Genomic DNA, 25,670 nt, shown 5'->3' with positions numbered 1-25,670 from the left:
TATTGGTGAGTGCTATAGATCATCCCCATAGGTGTCTTGGTATATTGAATTCATTAGGAACAAAGCAATAGGCCATGTAAAGTATATCTAAGTATATCCAGAAACAAAATATAAATCCCTTGAAATCTATTTCAGATTTGATGATGGTACTGCATTCAGAAAGTTGGATCTGAAAATCAGAGGGATTGTTTCAATTTCATAAGTATTAAAGTTCTCGGAGTTTAGCATGACCTGAAAGTATCAGAAATCTTTCTGGTTCCAACTAATGGTTACATTATTCCCATGACAGAAGGAACAACTCTAACATAAGGAAGAAAATTTTGTTGAGTGAATCCCAGGATAGCATCATATGTCAAGTTAGTATTGTCAAAACAGCTGCAAATTACTCTGGAGGATTTGGGGGTTTTGTTGTTTGTTTTTTACCCATTCTTCAAATATATGACACCAAATACTAGCAAGGTGTAGTCATTTTAGAGAAATAAGATTAGAGATGCTGCTCTCTGGCTACTACATCTAACAGGCTCAACTGCCTTTTCCGCCCAGTATGAAATGTGGATTTTTTTCCACGACAGTGTAAATTTCTGAATTTCTTTTCTCTCTTTGATATAATTCCTATTGCAAGATTTCAATACATGACTACATAGGATCATTATATTATTTTGTTCAAAAAATAAAGTACAGCTTTTAAAGGAGGCCAGTTTATTGCAATGGTCATCAGTCTCAACAATTGCTAATTAATGCAGCTGAAACACATTACTATAACTTTTACTCATAATAATCTAAACTATGCAAATTCTCAAGGTTGCTTTTTTCTGTGTCAGAAAACATTCTGAAAGGAAATCTTTTCCACAGAAAAAGAGAATGACAGGTAAAATAAATGAAGTGTATCCGCTTAGGAATAAGTATTTTATGCATAATTATTTCTTACCTTGCAAATTAACTACATCATATGTGCCTAGGAGTTACAGAAAACTGGCATAATTTACTTAGGGCATATAGGCATTTACTATGCAATTATGTTTCTTGTTGCCTTTTATATTTTTTACAAGTGCTTGCAACATAATCCAGGAAGGAGACATCAGTGGTGGCATTCTTTGTTACTGTTTTGGCATAGGTGTATTTCCCAGAAGTCAAATACATATTCTGCTTATTTAACCTCTTTCCTAGCATCTCTGTATCATGCAAAAATGCAGGTATGCAAACTATTGATAAGGTAATGATTCAGGAATGTAGGTGAAAATCCCCAGGAAGAGGCCAAAAATGTCTGTTGGGCTTCTAACAAAGTGAAATGGAAAAAAAGAAGAGCTTCCAGAGAAGGCTCTAAAGAGCCGGCAGAGGTAGCGAGGCTAGGAAACCATGTAAGTCAAGTGAGGATGGAGCTTCTAGAGACTTTCAGGACAAAGCTTTCTTTTTTGTGCTCACCTGGGCTGCCTAGTCACTACCACAGTACAACTAATAAATAGTGGAATAGAAATGGAGCTATTAGTGTAACCTTCTTAAAAAGTGGAGGAATAAATGTTGTCACCTGAGTACAATACAGCAGCTCTAATGTGGTATGAGACACTTTAAAGAGAATCCTGGTGTTTGCTGTTAACTTTTGTGAGGAGCTAGAGTTATTCACTGCCGTTTGTATTGAGCAATGCATGGACATTGGCCATTTCAGTATATAGGAGATCTGTTTATTACTGTGTACGAAATTCCAAATTCATGCAGAACATCCCCATATATGTTCTATTTTTTGTTTTCAGCTGTTAATTAAATAAAAGAGAACATTTTGTTTATTTTACTTTATAGTACTTTATTTAAACTACTATGGTAGAGCCTCAAGCCTTGGCTTGAACCTGTTTGGGGCAATTCTTGCTTCAAAGAAAGAGCAATCAAAAAGCTTACAGAAAGCTTTTGAAGCTCATGTCCTTTAAATAGAGAATAATACACTAGATGAGATCCCTCTTTAAACAAGTAGAACTCAGATCTGCTGAAAGGGATAAAATACAGAGTACTGTAAACAAATCTCCTTCCCATCCACTAGCTCCTTGAGGGGTATGTCTTCTCCTTCAAGCTTTTGCTTGCCAGTTGATACCTTTCAGTAGCTGGCTTCTGTTCAGGCTCCATGGGCTTCTTTGCTCCATCAACCAGGCTTGGCAAGGGTCTATTCTCCGCCACGCGCAAGGCCCCTGCTCCACTCAGTCTCCATGCCTGGAGATTGCTGGCTGGCTAGAAGTACTCCTGGCTTCTCTGATGCCGCCAACTGCTCATTTGCTGTCTGAGGGAGCAGTATCCCCCTCCCAGAGGGTTCCTCCTGACCAGGGTGCATGAGCCAGGACTAGACAGTCAGGCAGCCACTTTTCCTCTGATCCAACTTCACCCTTTTAGCAAGATATACCTAACACAGAAAATGGAAACAAACCAGTTCTGGCATCCATGACAGCTATCAATGTCATAGGAGGAACTGGTGTCTTTATAAACTGACATAGATAAGGGTATAGACATAGATGCAGGAATAAAGTTTGAAAATAAGATTCTAACAAGAGTCCGCCTAAGTGCTAGCCTTGTCTAAGCAATAGCGGTAGAGTTTTCTCATTAGTTTGCTCTCAAATCTGTGTAGACAGGAAAGCTTACAGATGTTTAGGTTTGAAATTGATGGCACAGATAATTAATTGCATTTAGACTTAGCACTTATAAAAATGCTTCTGACAAACAGCTTCCCTGCAAAGGAGTATTATGTCGGTGCTAGTTTCAGCATTTTTTGCAAAGGCTCTGTGTTGGTATTTCCATTACAGAACTCTTTCTTTCTGCTATTTCAATAAAAATTCACTCCAGGCTGAAACATGGAACATCTGATCTCAGCTCTTGATCAGTGTTTGTTTTCACCAGTTTTCCAGAAAATTGACTGAGCTGAGGTTTTTATGTTGTACAAAGGTTAAAAAAGGTGTGGAGGGGAGGAAATGAGGGAGGGGAGCAGTAGGCATGTAGTTGATGCAGGTGGTTTGTATTTCAACTGTTTTTTTCTCTACCAGTAGGATCGATGATGCTGTTGGCATCATCTGGAGCCCATTTGTGGTCTAGTGGAGTTCATTACAGTTCTTTTTAGTGCATGAAATTCTGCACATTGCCCCATCTATAGGAAAAGATTTCAACAGCTACATGAAACTTTATCATGAGGCAGTAGCAATTGAAAATTATAACAAAATAAAACACAGTGTAAGATGGTATACTGAATTATTTTTTACATAATTTCTGATTCAGGGGAGGCAAAAATCACCACTTTCAAATTATGGGGTGCTGAGGGTTTTTTTTTGTTGGTTTGGTTGGTTTTTTTTATTTCCTATGCTGTGCTCCAAATTGTATATGTGGGTGTGGTGGTAATCAAACCATTTGGAAGCACTGGATCATTTTGAAAGTAATTTTTTCTGAAAGGTCAGTAATGTGAAAAGGTCAGTAATGTGAAATAAACTACCATTCTTATGTCTGCTCAGTTTGCATCTGACTAGAATTGAAATGCTGAGAAATGAATTCTGAGTCTCCATCCACTTCCTCCAAGATAGCAACAGCTTTATTGTTGCGAGGACTTTTGGCTAGTAAAGCCACAGCCATCAGCTTTGCCTGCTATTCTGAGTTGGTAGAAGCTTGCTTCTATGTACTTTTTGTTTTCTTGAGCTTGTTTTCCTTGGCTGTTATGTCAGCATATTGATAGATACATAGCTTTTCATTTTGTGGCTTTTGTTTTGCTTGCTTGTTTGCTTTAATGTTTCACCTATTTTCCATCATTATGCATTTTATATTATATTATATACTACTTATTATTTATTTCTTGCTGTGGCTGGCCAGAAGTCTCAGTTATGTTTGGAATGTGTCCATTACACACAATCTCAGTCACTTCGATGGTCCACTTTGATGTGCCTTGGAGCAGTTCATGGCATGCTTATATATTAGGTCTGCTTAAGCTGTTACCTTTCAGTCATCAGACCCTGCAGAGACCAAGTCAAGCTTTTGCTGGCCTACCCTGAAATAACCAATAAATTCAGCTTGAAATCATTGTAAAGAAACCTGAACAGTAGCCTCATAAGACAACAAATCTGACATTTTTGCTGAATCTTCATTATAGCTGTTTATTGTGGTACAAATCTTACTGTATTGACCGTACTTGGAGATCCTTGCAATGGGGCAGAAACATCTAGATTTGGTAGCAAAAGAACCACAGTAAAGCTCATTTTTACCATTGGAAGACATAAATGTTAGGAGAAACAAATATAATAGCCTTTGGGGACTTCAGAAAGAGGTGAGCGAGAACAGCATTAGGGACTTGAACGTTTGGTTATTCTCACAAATCAAAGCATAGCTCTCCCAGTAATTAAAACAGTCCCATTTTACTTTTGATTATCAGAGGCTTACTATAAAAATAGACCCACTGAAGATTCAAATACTGCCAGGTCAAAGATTAGAGGTATACAGCAAAACTTTCTGGGTTGTATAGGCTTTGGTATTGTTTGCTTAGGAGAATTATGGTGTTTACTTACTTCTGATACTAGTGTTCCTATGCTGTAGAAAAATTTGATTAATATATACAGATTTCCAAAACAGCTTTACTCCAAAGAAATTGAATGTTTGGGAATGTTTCAATGGGTTTTAAATAGAAAATGTGGGTTAATCTAAACATAGGCTTTAAAATATTTAAAATTTTAAAGCATTAGCTAAGGTGACATTTTGAATTTAAGTAAGTCTCACTGCTGCTCTTCCCTTAGTGGTTTCATGTGAACAAAATTTTGTTAGGACGGATTTTCTGATAGAAGATCAGATTTTTAGTTATACTTAAAAAAGTAAAGCCTCTATAATTAATTACCCAAATCTTTAAATTACATAAGCATAAATAAGTGGAATTTTCCATATATTCATAATAAGAAATACCCTTCCAGCGTTCAACAAATCTGATATTCCAGTTCAACATGAGTAGTAATGGATGTGAGAAAAATCTGTAGGCAAGATACACAATGCTAGAATTCTTAATTGAAAATATAGTTTGTTAGTAGATGAAACAGGATTCTCAATACTCACCCACATTTGTAAATACATGAAAAAAAAAGGTTTTGTGAAGGAGTTATTTTAGGCACTGAACAAAGCTGTTAGGGGGCAGAAATCAGAGTCAATGTTGGTTTTTTTCAGAGAAGGATCAAAGGTAACTAAAGTGCCTTAATTTCTAGGTTTATATACATTACAAGTCACTCAGTACACTATTTAGAAACCTGGTGAACTCTTGTACTTTATTCCACAGAGAAAAGAAACTACTATGCATAAAGACAACTGTGTCCATATCCCTGTATTCTAGGGCATGATTTCACTAGGCTACATCATAAAGCCTCTTGTATAACATACCACACTTTTTTAAATGTGCTGTTCCCCACCTTATAACATGAATTTTTGTTTTTCAGCTCTGAGGGACAACAGAATTGAGCTGGTCCGAGCTTCATGGCACGAACTGAGTATCAGTGTCAGTGATGTGTCTCTGTCGGATGAAGGGCAGTACACCTGCTCTTTATTTACTATGCCTGTCAAAACTTCCAAGGCTTTTCTTACTGTTCTCGGTAAGTATAAATAGCTGAGCATAAAGAAGCAAGTGTTAAACTTCTCAGGCTTTGGCAAATTATGATAAGTATGAACTTTTCTAAAGCTTGGCAGAAGATACATGTAAATGTCTGACATTGTTTCCCTGAAGTTTATCGTTTCATATTGCTATGCTGAAAAATAACATGCCTCTTACTATTTGCACTGTGGCAGGATAATGAATTAGGGGGCACACAAATACCACGGTATGAGTGCTCCATAAAACAGGCATAACCTCTACATCCCAAACACCAGGAGTGCGAAGAAGGTGCATGTGTTCATCTCCTAACAATGTATTGTATAGGGCAAAGGGGAGAAAATCAGAAAGCATGAAATCAAAACGGGCTTTAGAGCTTTATCGTTTTGCCTTAGCTGTGCATTTTCTTGGCTCATTCTGCTTTCTTTTTTTGTCTATAAAGTGCATATTTTCACTGGGTTTGCTGCTTCTTTTATGCTTTATCCTCTAAATGCTCTGCTGTTTTCACCAAAGGTTATAGATACACATAGAAAAGCAATAGATTTTGAGAGATGCCCAGGAAATAAAGTTTCTGCTCGAAGCTTTATATGATTCTGCGAATGTCAGTAGCCCAATCAGCTGAAATTGCTATAGTTCATTGAAACACACCTGCCTACCTAAGAGGTTATATGATTTTAGAGATTGATTTTTATTCTTTTCTCCTCTTTCCGTCCCTGAACTCGACTCTTTCTTTCTTTTTGTTTTATTTTTATATGTAGACAGGCAGACAGTTGAATTTAATAGGACTAATGTAAGATGTTCTCTGCACCAGTAATATTCACATTATTCCAGCCAGGGAATTGGTTTTGTGCATAGGATATGAAATACATCTCCCATTCAGTCCCTGTGAGACTATTTTACAAAAATCTTCACAAGTTTGCCATTAAGGACAAAAAAATACCCACTCAAAGCAGAATATTCTGGAAAAACAGCTGCCTACGGTTAATCTTCTTTTCTGTAGAGAGGCATCTCATGATCTAAACAATAGATGAGTAGACCAGTTCAACCTTTTAAATGGCAGAGAGATGTAGAAGGCTGTTACAAAGACAAAAAACCATCTAGGCAATATTTAATAACTAAAGTAACTTGATCTTTCACGATCCTTTTATTTTTATCTTCATTTTGGGGGAGGATTTAATGAAATTTTCCCAACACCAGCTACTCACCTTCCAAGAAAGCAAGCTGCAAGGTTTAAGATGCCTGTCTTTTAATTTTATATTTGTAATTTTCTATTTCAAAGTAACATTTTAAAGTCTTGGAACACTTTCTATCTGAGAACGGGATATTTTCCATTACATCTTTTAATCAGATAAACTATCCTTTTATGTACTAATAATCTCTTTATTGACTGCTCTGTTACGGATTAGAAGATTTAAGTGTCAAGGTATTATAGTAGACACCATCTTCTGTCCTGAGAGGAGTAGATTTATTACAGAAATGTACTATGTGATAGGTACTGCTGCTTGTTTTTTTATGTACCTAATCTGTCACTTTGGAAGAGAGACGTAAACAAACCAAATTGTGAAATACAGGGCACAGGATCAATTACTGTGACTGATCCCTTTATCTAGCCACAAATATGAATGCAACAAAGCACTGCAGATGCAAGTTATAACAATGACATTTTCAGAGATTTTAAAATTACAGTCATCAGTATCACTTTAAAATAAGTTATTCTTGTGGTTTTGGAAGTCAGATGGATTTTTACATGTAGTGATCAAATTTCTCCCAATTCTCTTCATATTTTTTTTTTTTTAAATCTTCCATGGTTCATTGAAAAACAACTATTTCCAAATTTAATACTATGTGTATAGTATGTCATGATCACATGACCTCCTCCAAAGAACTTGGATTCAGCTGTAGAATTCTCCACAGCCAATGGAATTGTGATTATACCTGTTGGTTTTTTGATTATGTGTTCTCTGAAGATAAATTAACTCCTGTATTTATTTTCATCCTCCCTTTCCCCTGGATTTTGTATTAAAATCTTCATAATTCATGCTTAAACATCTGTTCTGAACTTATAACAGTTCAACTTTTTGTTGCCAGTTACATTTTATTTTCACAGCTGTACTTCTAATGTACTTTGTCATCCTGCTGGCTGTGAAGATCAGTTTAAACCTTATAATAGCAAGTCAGACTAGACCTGCATGCAGAATATATGTAGATAAGACACTTTAAAATACAATCTGTTTCCCTTAAAAACCTAGATAATTTCTCTTTAATTCTATAGAATCAGCTACAGTTCAGACTGACAGTTTATTTGCAATAGGAAGCAGGATTCATTGATCATTCAGTTCTGATAGAAGGCAAAGAACTAATTACTTTGTTTCCAGAATTTAGAGTTGTCCTGGTTTCAGCTGGGATAGAGTTAATTTTCTTTCTAGTAGGTGGCATAGTGCTGTGTTTTGGATTTAGTAGGAGAAGAATGCTGGTAACACACTGATGGTTTAGTTGCTGCTAAGTACTGCTTACACTGGTCAAGCACTTTTCAGCTTCCCATGCTCTGCCAGGTGCACAAGAAACTGGGAGGGGGCACAGCCAGGACAGCTGACCCAAATTGGCCAAAGAGCTACTCCATACCATGTGACGTCATGCTCAGTATATAAACTGGGGGGAGTTGGTCAGAGGGCAGTGATTGCTGCTTGGGGACTGGCTGGGTATTGGTCAGTGGGTGGTGAGCAATTGCATTGTGCATCACTTGTTTTGTATATTCTTTTATTGTTATTATTATTATATCTTCCTTTGCTGTCCTATTAAGCTGTCTCTATCTCAGCCATGCGTTTTCTGGTTTTTTTCCCTGTTTCTTTCTCCCATGCCACCAGGGTGGGGGGGAGGGTGAGCAAGCAGCTGTGTGGTGTTTAGCTGCCTGCTGGGTTAAACAAGAAGAAGAGTATATGAAGAAGTGAACTTTAAGTTGGTCATATATTTATGTCAGCAACTGATACTATCAGAGACATTTTACTTGCTTGTTTGTTAGGTGTTCCCGAGAAGCCACAAATTACTGGATTTACCTCACCAGTTATGGAGGGGGAGAGGATGCAGCTAACTTGCAAGACGTCTGGTAGTAAACCAGCAGCTGATATCAGATGGTTCAAGAACGACAAAGAAGTTAAAGGTATTTAAAAGGACTTTGATGTTATTTGGTCCAATTGTCAAAACTATACATTATTTAGAATTATATTTTTTAATTCATATTTGTAAAGTTTCAAAGTATTTGTTAAATGAATCAGTGATAGAAAGTAGATAAGGAACTGATTGTAAATTACTGGAGTGGTCATATAACTATCTTTTTTTTTTCTTCAAATGGTAAAAACTGATGTTTTGAATTCCTCTGAACTCTGTTTAGCATGATAAACTCAACTGTGATGCTTCATAAAGGAATGTTTTATGGATTGTTGTTATCACAGCTGTACCACTCACCCATGTTATTTTACCTTTTCATTTCTTTTTGCCTTTCTAATATGACATATGTCTGATTTAGTCAATTGTCAGTTTTATGTTACACTCCTCAAAGTAAAGTGATGGGGTGAGGCAGAACCACCTGGAGGAGACAGGAGATTGTGCTTCCCATGGGGGAGCTATGGAGCCTGCTCTGGTGAGGAAGAGTCAGGATGTAGCAACTGAGGGAATCTCATCTGGGAACCTGCAGCTGAGGCAAGGGTGCTGAGAGTGTGTGGTGAAGAGCCAGGAGAAGATAGGCTTCAAAGGGGATGAGGAGAACTTCACAGGGGGAGTTGGACAAAGTCTGCTGTAAGTGAAAAGTCATTGGGTGACTAAAAGCGAAGGTGAAAGCAAGGATTTGCCTTTGAGGAGGCAGTGAGATAGGCAAGAGTTGCATATAAGCTATTTACTTCTCTTCTGTCTTTCACTTTTTGTGTTCTTTACTTGAAACTTATTTTTCTAGTCCATATTCTCATAAATGTCAGGATATTTAAAAAAAAAAAAAAAAAACAGATTCCTGTAACAGAAGACTTAGTCACATCTACTACAGCCAACTGAGGTGCCCATTCTAGAGTAGATGAATAAAAAGGATAAGGTATTGGTATTTATTCATGTCACCTCTATTCATTCCGCTATAAGACCAAATCAATAAATAAATCAAAATCCACCCTTTCTGTGTAGCTTTTTTTTAAAAAAAAAACAAACCCAACTTTTATCTGCTTTGCTTCATATTTGTCTGACACTGTGGTTTTTGTTAGCTCTATAAACTGCCTCAAGCGAAGTTTCAGCACTAATTACAGAATCCATTAATCTTCCTTTACTATTTTCTACCACAGTTCAATGTACACAACCAAAGGTGTGATATAAAATTGGTAAATAAAGGAGATTGCAGTTGATTGTCCAAGGAACCCAGTCCATTCTAGAAGTGTCTTCAGGTTTCTGATGAAAATCAGAATAGTGTTGAAAGAGACAGGAATTTTAGGCTGGAATAATTTGAAGGGTGTTTGAGCATGTGTAACAAGGATAGAAAATGAGGAAATGCACTACCATTCTTTCCAGCCACTGGGAAATTTGAGGAAATTGCTGAAAGAAAAGTAGCGCCTCATCAAATGTAATTAAAAAGAAGAATTTAACATCACAGCTAACACACATGGCACAGCACAGATTCTGTCATCCAGAAAAGATGATGGGATAAATATATATGTTCAAGACACGTAAAAATTGAAAATCACTCTAAGCAATGTCAATACTTTAAGAGAACCACTAATACAGTTTGCCTAACAGCAAGGCAACACATCTGAAAAGATGGTATTTTAAAAATTATATTTTAAAATCTTAGTGTAGTAACTTTGCCTTTCTTTCAGCTGACATGTAATTGAAGCCAAGCAAGCAATTTGGTGATTTGACTCTTTAATGCTCTTCTCAACAGTTCTTAAAGCGGTGCCTTTTAAAAAAGGGAGTGGGGAAGGAACAAAAAAGATGTGTGAAAAAGAACAGTAAAGGGGGAAAAAAAGAGAAATGAGAGGAAAGTACTGAGCACGTTCATTTCAGTTTAGTTTTCTAGGTCTTCTGAAGAGCACATTGCCATTTCACAAAGGTTGGAAATAAAATAACCTAACCGGTTTGCAGTGGCATCAGCAGAAGTTACATTAGCTTTGTGCACTGTAAAAGGTGAAATGATAAATCTGAGAAAATAGATATGAAATTATATGCTAATGCAGCTGACATTAAAGGTTAGGAGTTTGTCTGTCTAGCACCAGTAAATCCAATTGTGTTACAGTGTATTATACATGGTGCAAAAGAATATAAATGATGCATAGAGTTCAGAGTTGCTCCAAAGGGGAAAAAGCCATTCTAAAATTGTAGCTCCATAGCTATTACTCAAAATAGGAATCATCATTTGGTAAAGGAATACTGTTTGATAGAGTAAGTGTTAGTAATGAGAGAGACTGAATGTGAAGCACTGAGTACCATACCTTTTACTTTAGCCTTCTGTCTCTCATATATGCACCAAATTAACACACCAATCTGCAGTTTAGCATTCTGGTGACATTTCTGGAAGATTATTAAAAGCAAAAATATCAGAGAAGCTAAATACATAATTTTCATTTTAAAAATTATCTATTTTTTCAACAAAATTTGTTACATGCTCTTTCAACAATATTACATACAAACAAATATTTTTAGGTTTCAGGAATATTTTTTAATGGATTTTCTTTTTTTTTTTTCCCCTAGAAAAATTTGGCTTCAAAAATAAGTAAGATAATATCAGTTTGTTTTGTTGCAACAGATTAAGACATTTTGAGTTAGATTATATATTTTTAGTATATACAAGGAATTCAGAAAGGCACTGAACTTTTTGTCTTGATAAACCTCTAAAATGAAATGAAAATTTTTTAGATAATAAGGCCATTTCATGGCAGAACTTGTTTTTAAATGTAAACAAAAATTATATATGCCTTGTAAAACCAGCAAAACTGTCTTTTTAGAAGATGAGTGTTTCTATACGGTTGTTACAAGTATATGCTTTTATAAATAGCTGACAATGAGCAACGAATGATAGACATTCTATCATTTCTGTTTATTATTTCCACTATCAAACATCTATACTTATGAGATATAAACTTGTATTAGTTAATACAAGAATATGTTTGTGCACCTGATACAGTCATAGAAGTGGGCCCATAGTTGGCCTCTAGATTTCATATGGCCCAGTCTCTGTTCAAAGGTTAGACCAGGTTGCTAAAGGTCTTCTCCAATTAATGGTTGGACTGGATGATCTTAAAGGTCTTTTCCAACCTAAACGATTCTATGATTCTAATTCAATTTTGAAAAATCTCCAAGGATGGAGATTCCATAGTCTATCTGGGCTAGATATTTCAATATCTGAAAGCAATTATTGTGGAGAATTTTCATTATATGTAGACATTTCATGATACGTAATCAGAATTTGCCTTGGTGTAATTTGTGTTCATTGCCCCTCAACTTTTGCTGTATGCCTCTCAGAGGACTCTGGCTTTTTCGTCTGTATGACCATGCATTAGGTACTTGAAGGCAGCAGTTTGATGTGGTTTTAGTGTTCTCTTCCTCAGGTTGAACAAACCCAACTATCTTAAGTTGTCCTTGTACATTTTATGCTCCTGCCACTGACCATCTCTATGGCTTTTGGCTGAACCCGTTTGGGTTTGTCGACATCTTTCTTGTATGACAAAGCCCAGAACTGGGCCTGGTACTCTAGATGCAGCCACGTAAGTGCTGAATAGGGCAGAAGAATCACTTCCCTTGACTTGCTGGCTATGCTACTATTAATGCAGGGCAGTTAGTTTTTAGTTTTCAACCCTGTAAAGGCACACCATTGACTAATGTTCAACTTGTCCTCAAGAGCCCCCCAGTTCTTCCTCTATAAAGCTACTTTCTATCTAGTTACCTCCCAACCTGTTTCATTATAGTGATTTCCAGGGAAAGTGTCTCTGTAATAAATCTTTTTTTTTTTAACCTGTTTTCAAGGGGGTATTTAGAAGAGAGAGGAGTAGCAAGAAAATAAATGACAGAATGGACTACAGTAAATATATTTTAAAATTCTGTAAAAAAACAGGGTAAATATTCTGAATGCTAGCATATGGTAATACATCTAGTACCTGATCTCCACTGCTCTTACATACAGGTGGGCTTACATTCAGTTAGCATATATTACAATCACACCTTCATTTTGCTATGAAGAAACATCAAAAAAGATAGAGCTGGTAAAGTGGACAAGCTAAGTATTTCTGTTGATGAGAATGTTAGCAGTTTATAGAATAGTATCACCATCCTTTTTACAGAGGTAATTAACTCTAAGAGCTGAAGTCTTCCAAACAATAGATGTCTAGAGAAAGGCTTCTAAACATCCATTTAGGAAATTAATGGCTTTTGTTTTTCTAAAGGATTAAGCATCCACAACCTCTGACTGATATTAAAGTTATTGATGTTTTCAGGAGCTGTCTGTCCTCCACCTGAAGTCAGCAAGCAAAGGGATGTGTACATTACTTATAAGCTGAAGGCTATCTATATAGGTGCTTATTATTAAATTTGGAAACCTAACTCTGGGAACAAAATCTCATGTGTTTGCTTTAAATATTAGTGGAGCCATTTGTTGTTTGATTGTAATAACTTTGCTTTAGCCCTGGCCAATATTTCTCTCACCTACTGATCCCTAAATATTAATAGTCACTGTGGCAGAAATTAAAATCTTTTAAAGCTTAGCAACCAACAGGCAGAAAAATGCTTGTATAGAAGAAATAATTATTTCTTAGGGAAAAATGGAACTTGTATAACTACATGGTGTCTTCATCTATCTGGAGGCAATGAAAAAGATGACCTTTCTGATTTCAGAGGTATTTTTAATCTAAAAAGATGTAGCTTAAGCCATTTAAGATTTGCTTTCTAAAATTGATATTTCATGGAAATTTTATTTAGGTCATCTTTTTCTCTAATGGGATTTAGTATCATTTGTAAAACTGAAACCTCTCACTCTTTCTTTTTTTAGGACTCAGAGGACATACGGAATCTCAGTGTAATTTAATATATATGTTTCTGTATTTATATACGTCTTTTAAAGCTTTCATTGTAACAAATCAATATAACAAGCTTACTATTTTGGTGAAATAAATTAAAATCAATAAGTATTAGAAGTAGTTGGGAACCAAGTAAAACAATTCTAAAGTATGTGTAAGAAGATCTCATGTTGCAGTTAATACATTAAAACTTTTTAAGATAAATGCTCTGTCTTTTGGATCTTCAGTTCTGATCTAACATGTATGTTCTACAACAAACTTTCTGAATTTGAACCTTAAACTTGAGCTGAGTTGAATACTACTTAAGCATAGCTGTAGGCTCTCAGATACTCTAGTATCTAGGCTGAAAACCGTCAAAGAGATTGTTAACTGAATCTGCACAAAAGCAGTAGGCCAATTTAGCATGATATAAAGCAGTGAGTGGAAGGTCACTTTGAAGTAATTTTATTTCCAGTCTTCTTGGGACTTGTCTGTAGACTCCATTAAATACTATGACATGCTCTATTTACAGTTGTTCGTCACCATTGATAGCTATACTTTGGTTTACTTTAATTAATAAATTAGCATAATTCTAGACAAACAACAAAATAAGCAATGAATAAAGTAAGCACAGGATTAATGTGACTACATGCATGCAGCCCTCAGTCCAGTAATATCCATGTGTTGCATTACTATGAGAGATTATAACCATAGACTTAGAAAATTTAATATTTAGTGACACTGTGAATACTTAAAGGAAAGTGAGGGTGGGAGGAGACCCCTTTTTTCCTAATGAACTGCAGAGAAACTTTATATCAAATTTGGACCTAAACATATAAAAGACAATGATGAAAGGAATTTCCATCTGAGTACATATCAGGTAACCAATTTTAAAATTTTCATTTTCAATATATATCTCCTGCTCTGACAATCAGACCAAACTGAGGAATAAGTACAGTCTAACTACTTTTGTTTTAAAGAGATCAATACAGATATGAAAGACATGTTTTTTCAACAAGTGTGATAGATAATTTATCTGTCTGGTGCTGGACTACTTTTCCTAAAAATATTGGAGAGCAAATTGTTTGTTTATTTTTTCTTTCAGATGTTAAATATTTAAAAGAAGAAGATGCAAATCGTAAAACATTCACAGTCAGCAGCACACTGGATTTCCTAGCAGATCGCAATGATGATGGTGCAGTTGTAAGTTGCAGAGTAGATCATGAGTCCCTAAACTCTACACCTCAGATAGCAATGCAGGTTCTAGAAATACACTGTAAGTAATACATATTATATATGCTTGCTTTTATAGTTTTGCTTTGTTTTGTTTCCGAGTTTCTATTGTGGGAAAATTATAAAAAATCTGTGGTATTGTGTGGATAGATAACGTCTTTCTTTTAGCCAACTTCTCTGGTTTGTATTTGTTTGGTTGCCTGGGGTTTTTGTTTGTTTGTTTGTTTGTTTTACAGGAGTAACTCTAAAAAGTTTAATGAGAGCTTTACCAGCAAAAACACTGTGGGACTGAGTTCCTGGTTTGCTTTAAGAAATGGCAGAGAGGAAATGCATTTGTCTTGTTTATCATTGTAGCAATGTGAAAGAGTTCTTAAAATTCAAAATCATACTACTTCACAATTTTTCTTGAAAGTATCTAGAAACTTGAAACAAGGGTATGAAGAAGTAAAGTTCACAGCAGGTTGCCTCAATAACTTTGAATCCTGCTAATGAAACTCTGTGTAATGCTGTTAATAATACAAGTCCAGGAGGAAAAGCCCTTTAGAATTTATTTTTTAGGCCTTGTCTATACAGGATGTTACTCTAGATACTCCAAACTTCAGTTGTTTTGTTTCTCTATATATTGGCTTATTTTTTCAAATAGGATTTCTGTAAACTTGATGTTTTCCACAGTGCATTGTTTCAAAGTTGAATGAACCTGCCTATATATCTATGTGCCCTGCTCTGAAGTCATGTTGTCCTTGGAGCCAGGGTTGTTTTTTTTTTTTTCACTTATAAACTGTGAGACACTCAGAAGAACAAGTTTTTACCATCAGATGACATTTTCATATTCACTTGCATTATACCCACCATTCTCCAGCATACAGCTCTTTGGATTTCTGCAGAACACTTGTACTTTTGATTGCCAGCTAGCAAAAACAGGCATCTGCAAAATACTGTCAGACCAGGTGAAGGGGAGAGACCATTCATTAATCTGTTTCTAGGGTAGGTGTAATCAACCTGCTACAAAGCAGACAAGCTTGTCCATAAAGCAGACAAGCTTCCAGTAACTGCAACTAGTTCCCGAGATACCATGTCAAGGAATGCTGGCATATATAACTTGTTTCTAAACAGGGATTTTTCTATAAGTATCTAAGACTCGTGGCACACATAAAATGCAGTAATGGCAAAATCACTCCATGCATAGAAGCAGACAGCATTGCTAAAAATGCCATCTGCAAAAAAAGCCTGAAAATTAGGAGGATGTGGATTAGCATCCATAAGTAATATGTACTGAAAAGAACTTTTTTCTGAAACATTCTACCCATCATTTTACTGAGGAAGATCAAAGCCTTTCTTCACCAAATGGCTATTAAAAACCTGCCTCCTCTAACATGTTCAAATGGCATCTGTACTAGAGACATGACTCCTTAACAGCTTTATTTCCTTCAATTCTAAATCCTGTAACCATCAGCTGGCCCATGCCTTCACTTCCAAATTGCTTGCTCTTCCTTCAGTGCCCTGGCTCAAGATGTTGGCACTACAGGAGATGAACCAAATTGAATGAAACAGTACATACAGAAACAGGACAGCTATACGAGGTTTAAACTGTGTCACAGTGGCTGCAATGTAAATTGATTCAAGGAAAAGGCAGGGTTCTGGTCTGCATGAGCATCATAAGATCATAAGGCAAAGAAGCCTTTCTGTGGCTTTTCATATGTAAAGCTTCTTGAATATTTTTTTGTTTCCTTCCGATTTGCACCCTAGGTAGCAAGACACTACCTTGCTAAATAGCAGAGGGGTGCATCTTCCTCCATGTGTTTTGCTTCTTGTTTTGAACAAGACCCTTCTCTCTCTTCTGCGGGTCCACCGAAGTTCTCTAAGAAGGACAGACTGCGCTGGGCCTTTACAATTACTAATATGCTTTATGTTACTGCCCCCTCAGACTGCCAACTTATCAAAAGCCACAATGGACAAGTAATTATTCTCTATCATTCCTGCTTGCTCCATTAATTTTCCACCAATCAATTTAATACTCTCCAGCACTAGTATAGACTCATTATACATGGAAAGAGAAGCGAGAAATCTGCCAAAAGAAGCTTGAGTTTAGAAGAGAGGATGGAAATACCATTTAAAACCATGGACAAAGCAGTATTTTATTACCAGTGACAAGGAGACTAAGAACAGGCTATTACTGTCCTTTTCCTTACCACCTACATCTCCATGGTCAACATACTCAGAAGTCTTAGACTGGGCGAGATTCTAAAGGAAACTGCATAAAAAGAGAAGGAGATTCAGGGAAATAATGATGTGGTTCAGCAGAGAGCCTTGAAGGAAAAAAAGGAGAAGGATGATTTACTAGAGCAATCCCAAAGACTCTGAATGGAGCACATCGCACTGGAACTGGGTCCCTTGATTTTATTCTCCTGGTATTGCTCACCATCATCTTGGGTATTGTGCAGTCACTGGAAGCTGCTGACTTTTTTCCATCAATCGATAAGAGTTCAAACATATAAGAGAGAACCTATTTGTATTAATGAGGCATGCTCACAGGACCCAATGTGAGCTGACCAAATATATCCTCAGTGCCACCTGACAGCAGTTCAAAAATAGTGCTGACAAAACAGATGAATTATGGGGCCCCATGAGAAAAGTCAGGAGAATTTCTTAATCCGATGTCCTGTAGACTCCAAAAACGCAACCAAGTAGTATGGCATTGCTCCATAGGGCGCTTATTCTGAATGACCCAGGGGTAATTCAGATGAGCAGGGAGCTATGGGAGAATGATAAGCAAGTACATTAAAATGGTCAAACAGAACAGCATAGATGAGCATCAGTTTGGCAGAGAATGGATGCACAATGATTGAGCATCACCCACTAGAACTGCACTTGGTTTTTAAACACCTTCCTAAAATCTGAAGAATTTTATCTGTGGTATATGGATGCTCCTTATGAATTATCAGTGTATCATCATGTTAGAAAAAAAGGGCAATAATCAATTGTCTAGCCAGTTCTGTCCTGTATAATTATGCTTTAAAGTAAAAAAGTCTGCTTTGTTTCAAGCAATTAGCCCCTGACAATGGACAAAATATTTGTGGCTTCATCAAAACAACAACAAAAAAAAAAAAACAAAGAAAAGGAAAACAACAGAACAGTAGGAATTACAGGATTGTGTTTGCATCCAGTGGATGATAGGTAGAGAAAAAGGAAAACAATGCAATGGTTGGAATGACAGGTTTTTATTTATGCCTAGTGAAAGATTGAATAAAATTAAATCTGTCCTAGACGATGAGACTATATGAAACAGATATTTTTAATGAGTCCATGGAGAGATGTAGATAGAGGTACTTATGAGTCCACACAGCTGCTTTTATCATCAGCTCTAATAGGAAGTAAACTTAACAAAATGAAAGCCAGTAATGCCATCAGCAGTGATAGCAATATGGAATATACTTTATTCCCTCTTCTTCCCCTTACACAAATCTTAGCTTTTATTAGTGTGATAGAGCAATCAACTCAGCTTTCCCCAGTAGTATTACAGTACATGAAATGAAGCTGAGGACTAAACTTTTAAGATAAAAGTTTTTTTTCTTTTAATATATATCTTTGTGGGTAATAGAAATAATGTCTGAGTCCTTCTGCAGCTCTTTTCTTTTTTTTCAATGGTTAGATCCAGAGGTAGATAATACCTGTATTATTTATAGCTTGACCAAAAGAAGGTTATCTTGAAGACGACCATGATCAGTCCTTGTTTTCACAGGGCTTTCCAGATTAATTTTGCAGACTTCAAATATTAAAATAAATAATAGGGATGCTGTTGGGGTAAGCATACTGTACCCCACTCCAGACTGTGGGATAATTAGCTCCTCCAATCTTTTGAGCTTTATTTATCACTAATTTATGTTATGTCTCACTTGTGCTTAATCCTGTTCATCTGTATGTCATGCCCTGTGCACTGCAGGGCAGCCCAATTGCCCAGGTCTTTCTGTTGCGCTGAAAGGTTGGGCCGTAATTTAGTTTCTCCTTGGCCAGCAGAGGTTTGTGGTAGCATGACACTGCTTGCTGAGTTTATTTTTCCTCTGACCCTTACTGTCAACAGTAAACCTAAAATAGACTTGTATCCCCTGTGGCTTTGCTCTGAAGTTTGCTTGTCAGCCTAGCTGCCACTGATTATTAGGAAGTGCTTCTTGTAAGTGATAAATACAAATCTCAAAGGGATATTTCTTTTCATTGTCTACTTCTGCGTTCAAACTAAACTAAGAATGCATTCTTTGTTCCTGTATTAAAGAATCACAGGTGCAGTACTTCAATTTTGAAAGCTTCTCAGTACGATATTTACAAGATCGTATACTGTAAGTCCTTATGCACACTACTGAAAAGACATTTTGAGGGCAAGTACAACTTCTGGCCCACATGTGGGAAGTGAGTGAATTCCGCTCATCCCTCCTCAATGTCTCGGACACATGTTGTTTCCCGGAAGCAGCATCTTCACTTTCCTCTAGGTCTTATCTGAGCAGAAGCCAGCCAACACATTGCTTCCTACTAAACAGAGTGCCATAAAATTACCCAGTGGTAATTACCTTACCTTACTGAAGATTCTCTGACTCCAGTAAATTACCCAGCAGACCTCAGTAAAAATTAATTGTGTAAGTCTGCCCCAGAGGCTGCTTTTGAAGCTTTAAAGTGAAATCAAATCATTTGAACTTCAAACCTAATCATCCTGATTCTAAAATGGCAGCTGTGATGTGATCCATGCTAACGGACTCAGTGAGATTTTGCTCAAAAGCTGACCACACTCCCAAATGACAGCACTAATAAGCTAAATATGTGTTATGTGAAGAAGTGTCTAGAGAGGCAATTTTGAGTAAATTCTATATTGGCAGACACAGATGTGCAGTGAATTGTCAGTCTGACAAGTCTATAGCCATCAGCTAACTTGCTTCTTCAGGCTATTCCAGCAACGTTTGTGTAATAGGCTGTTTCTTCATTTGTGGGTTGTTATTAGAGTCTTTTGCAATGAACGTCCGAACTTGACTTTAAAATTAGGCAGCTCTTCCAAGAGAATGTTGGCTATTGTCCGGGAAATAAACTTATTGATTTTGAATTAAGTAAACAAAGCGCCTTGAATGTAGCAGACTACAGATGAGCAAATCAGCAATGCACTTGTGCAGCCATGTAGAAAATAATGTGTGTGTGCGTGTCTGTGTCTAACAACAGCGTACTACTGTGATTTCTGATGTATTAACAAATGGAGCTTTCTCTGACAACAGAACGGGGTTAGAATTTCTGCTGGTGTAAAGCAGACTAATTTTATCAAAGAGCTACATGACCTGATGCTCACTAAGAGCATTTAGGCCAGTATTTTTACTTCGCTGGTTTCAAGTTTTTCTTGGAACACAGTTTCTACAGTTATACATTCTGAATAAAAAGAAGTGAAAATATATGAAATATAATCTATTTATATGTGTGTGTCAATATGTGAAAATGCAAGATATGAATATATATTCTAGTATACATTCATATAGTACTATGTGAAATAAGGCATTACAAAAAAAAAAGGCAAGAAAAGGGTTGTGCATACTTGACTGTTACACCCTTTGTCTGTGGAGAATGCCTAAACGCTTACAGTTGCCCATCAGAACAGTATTTAGAGCCAAAGAAATCTTCCTTAAATCGTAATGTTTAATTCTAATGAATTAGTTACATTTTAAATATCTTAGGTGGCTGTTCACGGTGACTATCTCAACCATGGACTTGCTATTTTTTTTGTAGCTCAGAAGGGGCAGATGTGCGCCCATGCAAAAGCCCACAGAATTGGACACCTCTTAGCTATGATGAAGTATGAGGGGGGAGGGACAGTTTTCCCTGTTGCCTACACATGGTCCTTCTGTACTGTAAATGGGTAAAATATGTGTCCACCTCCATTTTCTTTCAACTGTGTGGCTGAGGCAGACCATTTTGTCTTTCTGAAGCTGTTCAGCTAAGACAAGATAGACAAGATTTTAATTTTCTGTTAGTGTACTGCCTTCTTTTCACTTGCTTCAGTTATTTTCCCCAGCTTTGTGCTTAAAAAACTTTTTTGCTCTTGCACTTTAGCATGAGTTATCTTTTTTTTCCTTGGCCTCAGGAGGTTGGTTTTTTTTTTTTTTTACTGGAGGTATGTCTCCCAGAACTCCACGGGAGTGAGGCAGTACCCATGCTTTAGGAACAAAGGCACATTTCCCTTTTTTGGAAATAGATGGTACTGTCTAGGGAGAGAACATGTTTTTCCAAAGAGAAGAAAACATGACAGTTAAAATAAACTTCCTTCACTGATGCTGATCTTCTTGGTCAGTCAACAGCATTATTGGTCATCCTCATTTGCTTATGACCATCTCTTCATTATGCTGTGTGACACCCTCAAAGACACACTGGCTAAAAGTAAAATCTGGGAATATTTGGCATGATTACACGATGCCTCAATCTTTGTATGGACAGTCTGGCAAGAGATACATCCCCAGAGACAGGAAATGGTTTACTAACTAGGATAATGAGATGTCACAGCCTTCCAATTTTTCATTTATTTTTTAACAGGCCCCCAAAATATTGAGACAGCTCAAATAAATACAGATAGACTGTATGTTGAGTCAGGAGTGAAAATAGCTGAACTGTTTGTAAGAACTGAAACTTGTTTTGGCTTTGCCATGAGAGAAGATGTTTATCTAACTATATCTTTAGCCAGTAACCTTAAGCACACAAATCTCCTATAATTTCTGATACAGTGAAAAGACCTGGATTTTCCAAGGGCAACACTCTCTAGGGCCATTGTCGTGGTTTAGCCCCAGCCAGCAGCTAAGCACCACGCAGCCACTCGCTCACTCCCCTTACCCCGATGGGATGGGGGAGAGAATCGGAGGAGTAAGAGTGAGAAACACTCCTGGGTTGAGATAAGAACAGTTTAATAATTGAAATAAAGTAAAATGGTAATGATAAGAATAACAATATAATAATAACAATAACAATATACAAAGCAAGTGATGCACAATGCAATTGCTCGCCACCCGCCGACCGATATGCAGACAGTTCCCAAGCAGCGATCGCTGCCCCCCAGCCAACCCCCCCCAGTTTATATACAGAGCATGATGTCACATGGTATGGAATAGCCCTTTGGTCAGTTTGGGTCAGCTGTCCTGGCTGTCCCCCCTCCCAGTTTCTTGTGCACCTGGCAGAGCATGGGAAGCTGAAAAGTCCTTGCCTAGCATAAGCAGTACTTAGCAGCAACTAAACCATCAGTGTGTTACCAGCATTATTCTCAAACTAAATCCAAAACACAGCATTATGCCTGCTACTAGGAAGAAAATTAACTCTATTCCAGCTGAAACCAGGACAGCCATAAAAGAAAGAACACGCTTGAGATTTGCACATCCAGGGATTTGCAGTTCTCTGATCCAAATTAGCATGATTTGCTTTCTTGCTATAACCATTTTATCTTAGAATAATTTGAGTGTTTGGGAACTGTGACACCTCAGAGTCCTCTGGAACTTGTGGAAGGTGGCCAATATCTCAAGCTTAAGCCTTCTTTCAAGGGTAGGATGATGGCACAGATGCAGTGGCACATTCTCTGGCATGGCCCATCCCATTGCATACTGTTCATAACAAATGGCAAAGAAAGTTTCCCTTTGAGGAAAAAGAATTGTTTTGTTCCAAACAGATACACTCCTAATGCTCTTGTTTGCTTTAATGCTTTATTCTTCAGAGTTCTTAGACTCAGCTCTGGGAATGAGACACATTTAGGCTATGCGTTCTTTTTTTGAGGAAACAGTCTGCTGTCATCATCATTCAGCTACCTAGACCCAAGCTTTTGGAAGTCACTAAGGCATTATCAGACTGTCATCTCTTACCAGTCCTTCTGCTAAGCATACCTGACAAAGCCAGGTGTGAATAATAGGCCACAAGAGGGAAACCCAGAACAATTTTTTTTTTTTTTTTGAGTGATTTGTCAGGACTCTGGGTGCTGTAAGAACAATCTCTTTACTTCAGACACCAGCATGCTGGGTTTTGCTCCAGCACTGGCCTGTCCCAGGGATCTTTTTTTACATGTGTCCTTTATCCTTAGCAATGAAGTATACTTCCCATCCTGAGTTAATGGAAGGTAGTAGCTGTTCAGTGTAAGATACCACCCAGCATCTTGATCACCTGGGCTTGGCTATAGCAATATTGTTTTCAGGATGTACTCCATCTCTACAGAATAGGAGGCCTGGACCTTGGGTTCTTGGATCTCAGCTTTTCAAGTGGGTTTCCCTATCTGACCTTCATCTCACAACTTAGATGGTCTTACTGATTAAAGCCAGTTTGTGTTCCTGCTTAAAAAGCAGGAGGGCTATGTTTTCTGTGTGATGTGCAGACAGGAACTCGGTGTCTCATAAAATCTCCCTCTCTGATCATAGAAAACCTCTGTAAGCCTAAGCAATCAGGGATTTCTATCACTCCAGTGAAAAACTGCCAGCCATTTAAATCCTTTAGAAGCTTATAAGGAAAAGCTAGATGTTTTCTTAAATGGCTAGCTGAGTCTGACAGAGAGGTACCGACTCTTGCGACCGATGCTCCCATCCTTTAGAGGTCGACTATCTGAGTGGTGTTCTTGCTTTTCTCTTTCAATGAAGATGTTCTGCTGGAGTGCTGTGACCTTGAGAATAAGAGAATTTCCAGTTCTTCCCTGCCTGTTACATTGTGAGACAAGCTTCCCCTTTGTACACGTTCAGGTTTCCACCCAAGACTCCCCCATGTTGAGATACTCTTCTGATGTTTTCCCCAAACAGCATTTTTTTATCCCTGAATCTCAGTGTGAATATTAATATGGACAATATATCTCAATATTATTTCAATACGTCACTGACCATTCTTTCCATTCTATCTCCCTTAAAGGAGGGATGATTCCATATTTGCCAGCGTAAAATGCAGTTAAAAGTAGTAATAATAAGAATGCATATTAAAAGATACAGACTTCAGTACGTGTACACCTCTTCATATTGAAGGAAAAGTAAATAAGAAGTTATTATTTAGCTCAATAATTATTTAAACACTGTGTTAATAAATAAAATTATCTTGTTTAAGCTTTTCATGTTAGTGAATGCTTGAAATGAAACATAAAGGATAGTTATCGTAAACAGTGAAGTGATATCTGTGAACATGAAAGTTCAGTGCCACAATTTGCATGTTTAAATGAGATCAATTAGGTTAATGATGGATGAAAATAAGAAATCCACGATCTAAATGTAAACTAATTCAAAAACTTGTGGGTCCATTTACTGCCAAACTTTGATCTTTCAAAGGGGATATCTAGTTCAAAGGGTTAATGTACAATCCTGACCTTTCCCATCTGGAGGCGTATGTTCAAATATGGTTTACAAGTGAAATATAATCTAATATAATTTATTTCTCTCTAAAATCTTTTGTAGGAAAATCCACAGATTGGCTTGTCTATTTTGCATAGAAACTCTAAAATATGGTGTGGGAAGGTTATTCCATTTGCTTGTTGTGTATTTGAGAGGGCTCAAGAAGGTTTCAAAGGAAGTTTGGGAGGGAACTTTTAATAATATTAAAAGTAGGATGTTCAGGAAAAAAACATAAAATAAATATAATTCCATTTCAGAGGAGTAAGCCTTTAGGCATAGGAAAGAGACAACCTGTGGTAAAAGGACTGAAAAGACAAAGGGCATGGCTACACTGGTAAATGGAGCACAGTGAGGTTGTCCCTGAACCTGTTCCAAATACATGTTTGAACTGCACAGTGCTTTGCCATGTGGAGATGCTAGCTTTGGTCAGTGTAGTGACATTTCTGAATTAATGAGCAGTGATGGGCTAAAATCTGTTTTCTCTTTGGAGGGGACGCTGGGGACAGAACCTTACAGAGCTCACTGAAGGCTTTTGAGGTCGCATAGTTAATTTGGTCACGACTGTCCACATGCCATTTTCATCAGTAGAAATCCCCATAGTGAGTCAGTCATGCCACTGGAGGATATTCTGAGGTGGACATAAGAAAGAGAACAAGTGAGAGTGTCTACCTGAAAAGACCAGAAAACTAGTGTAATGGTGTAAAAAAAGCATCACAGCTGATTTTCTGTAATGGTAAACCTTTCTGTACACAAGGAGGTAGGTTCCAGAAATAATGATCTATTCCAGTCAGCCCAGCAGCAGTATCCCCAATACTGACTGACTGACTGGCTGATTTTTGAAGCTCCTAATCTATGTAACAATCAGTTACTGTAAAAGTGATTAAAAAAATAATTTCTCTGCATTGTATTTGAAAAGATGAATGCCTACATGGATATAATGTGAATATATTAGACGATCTATGTTAGAGGTATGTAGTGGAAGGTTGAATTTACAGAAAAACTAGAAAGCAAGTTTTTAAATAGACTTGTTATAACTACTTTATATTGGGTAGGACTAACAGGACGATAAAGATTGAGTGGCTGAATGCCAGTCCAGTGTCTGAGAAGTTCCACATCAGGTCCCAATTGGAGCAAGAATTTTTCAGGTACATGACTAAGATCCATCAAGTTCCATGCTGCCTTCAAAAATATGCTTCAAATATCTTTTTCATTTTTGCCTAGTCTAGACTTGTTATTTCAAATGGGATCATCTTGGAAGGAGACTGAAAATTACAGAATCTGTATAGCTCACACCCTAGGTTGCAACTCTGGCCACCTTCAGCCGGTCAGCCTAATAACAGAAGGACAAAGCTGTTCCAGGCCTTCCCTATAGAACAGTTTGGGGGGCTGTTTATTTCCAAAATTAAAGACTAGCAAGCAGGTGAGACAGTTTGGAGGAAAACATATATAGAGATTGCTAGTAGGACCTCCCAAGGAACAGAGGTTTGCCCTTCA

The 25,670-nt window shown here is 37.1% G+C and overlaps 1 protein-coding gene across 2 annotated transcripts in view; it reads left to right on the top strand.

Moving 5' to 3' along the window:
• The first annotated feature begins 5,539 nt into the window (after positions 1–5,539).
• CADM2 (cell adhesion molecule 2) overlaps positions 5,540–25,670 on the top strand; it is a 130,385-nt gene continuing 110,254 nt past the window's right edge. For both annotated transcript variants that reach the window (XM_075716123.1, XM_075716115.1), the window contains exons 1-3: positions 5,540–5,579; positions 8,595–8,732; positions 14,696–14,866. In XM_075716123.1, coding sequence (XP_075572238.1) covers positions 5,540–5,579; positions 8,595–8,732; positions 14,696–14,866 — 349 coding nt within the window. The remainder of the gene's footprint in view (positions 5,580–8,594; positions 8,733–14,695; positions 14,867–25,670) is intronic.

The sequence above is a fragment of the Pelecanus crispus genome, chromosome 1 (assembly GCF_030463565.1).
Source record: "Pelecanus crispus isolate bPelCri1 chromosome 1, bPelCri1.pri, whole genome shotgun sequence".
NCBI lineage: Eukaryota > Metazoa > Chordata > Aves > Pelecaniformes > Pelecanidae > Pelecanus > Pelecanus crispus.
The sequence above is the reverse complement of the archived record's forward strand: the minus strand, read 5'-3'. Positions and strand labels throughout refer to the sequence as shown.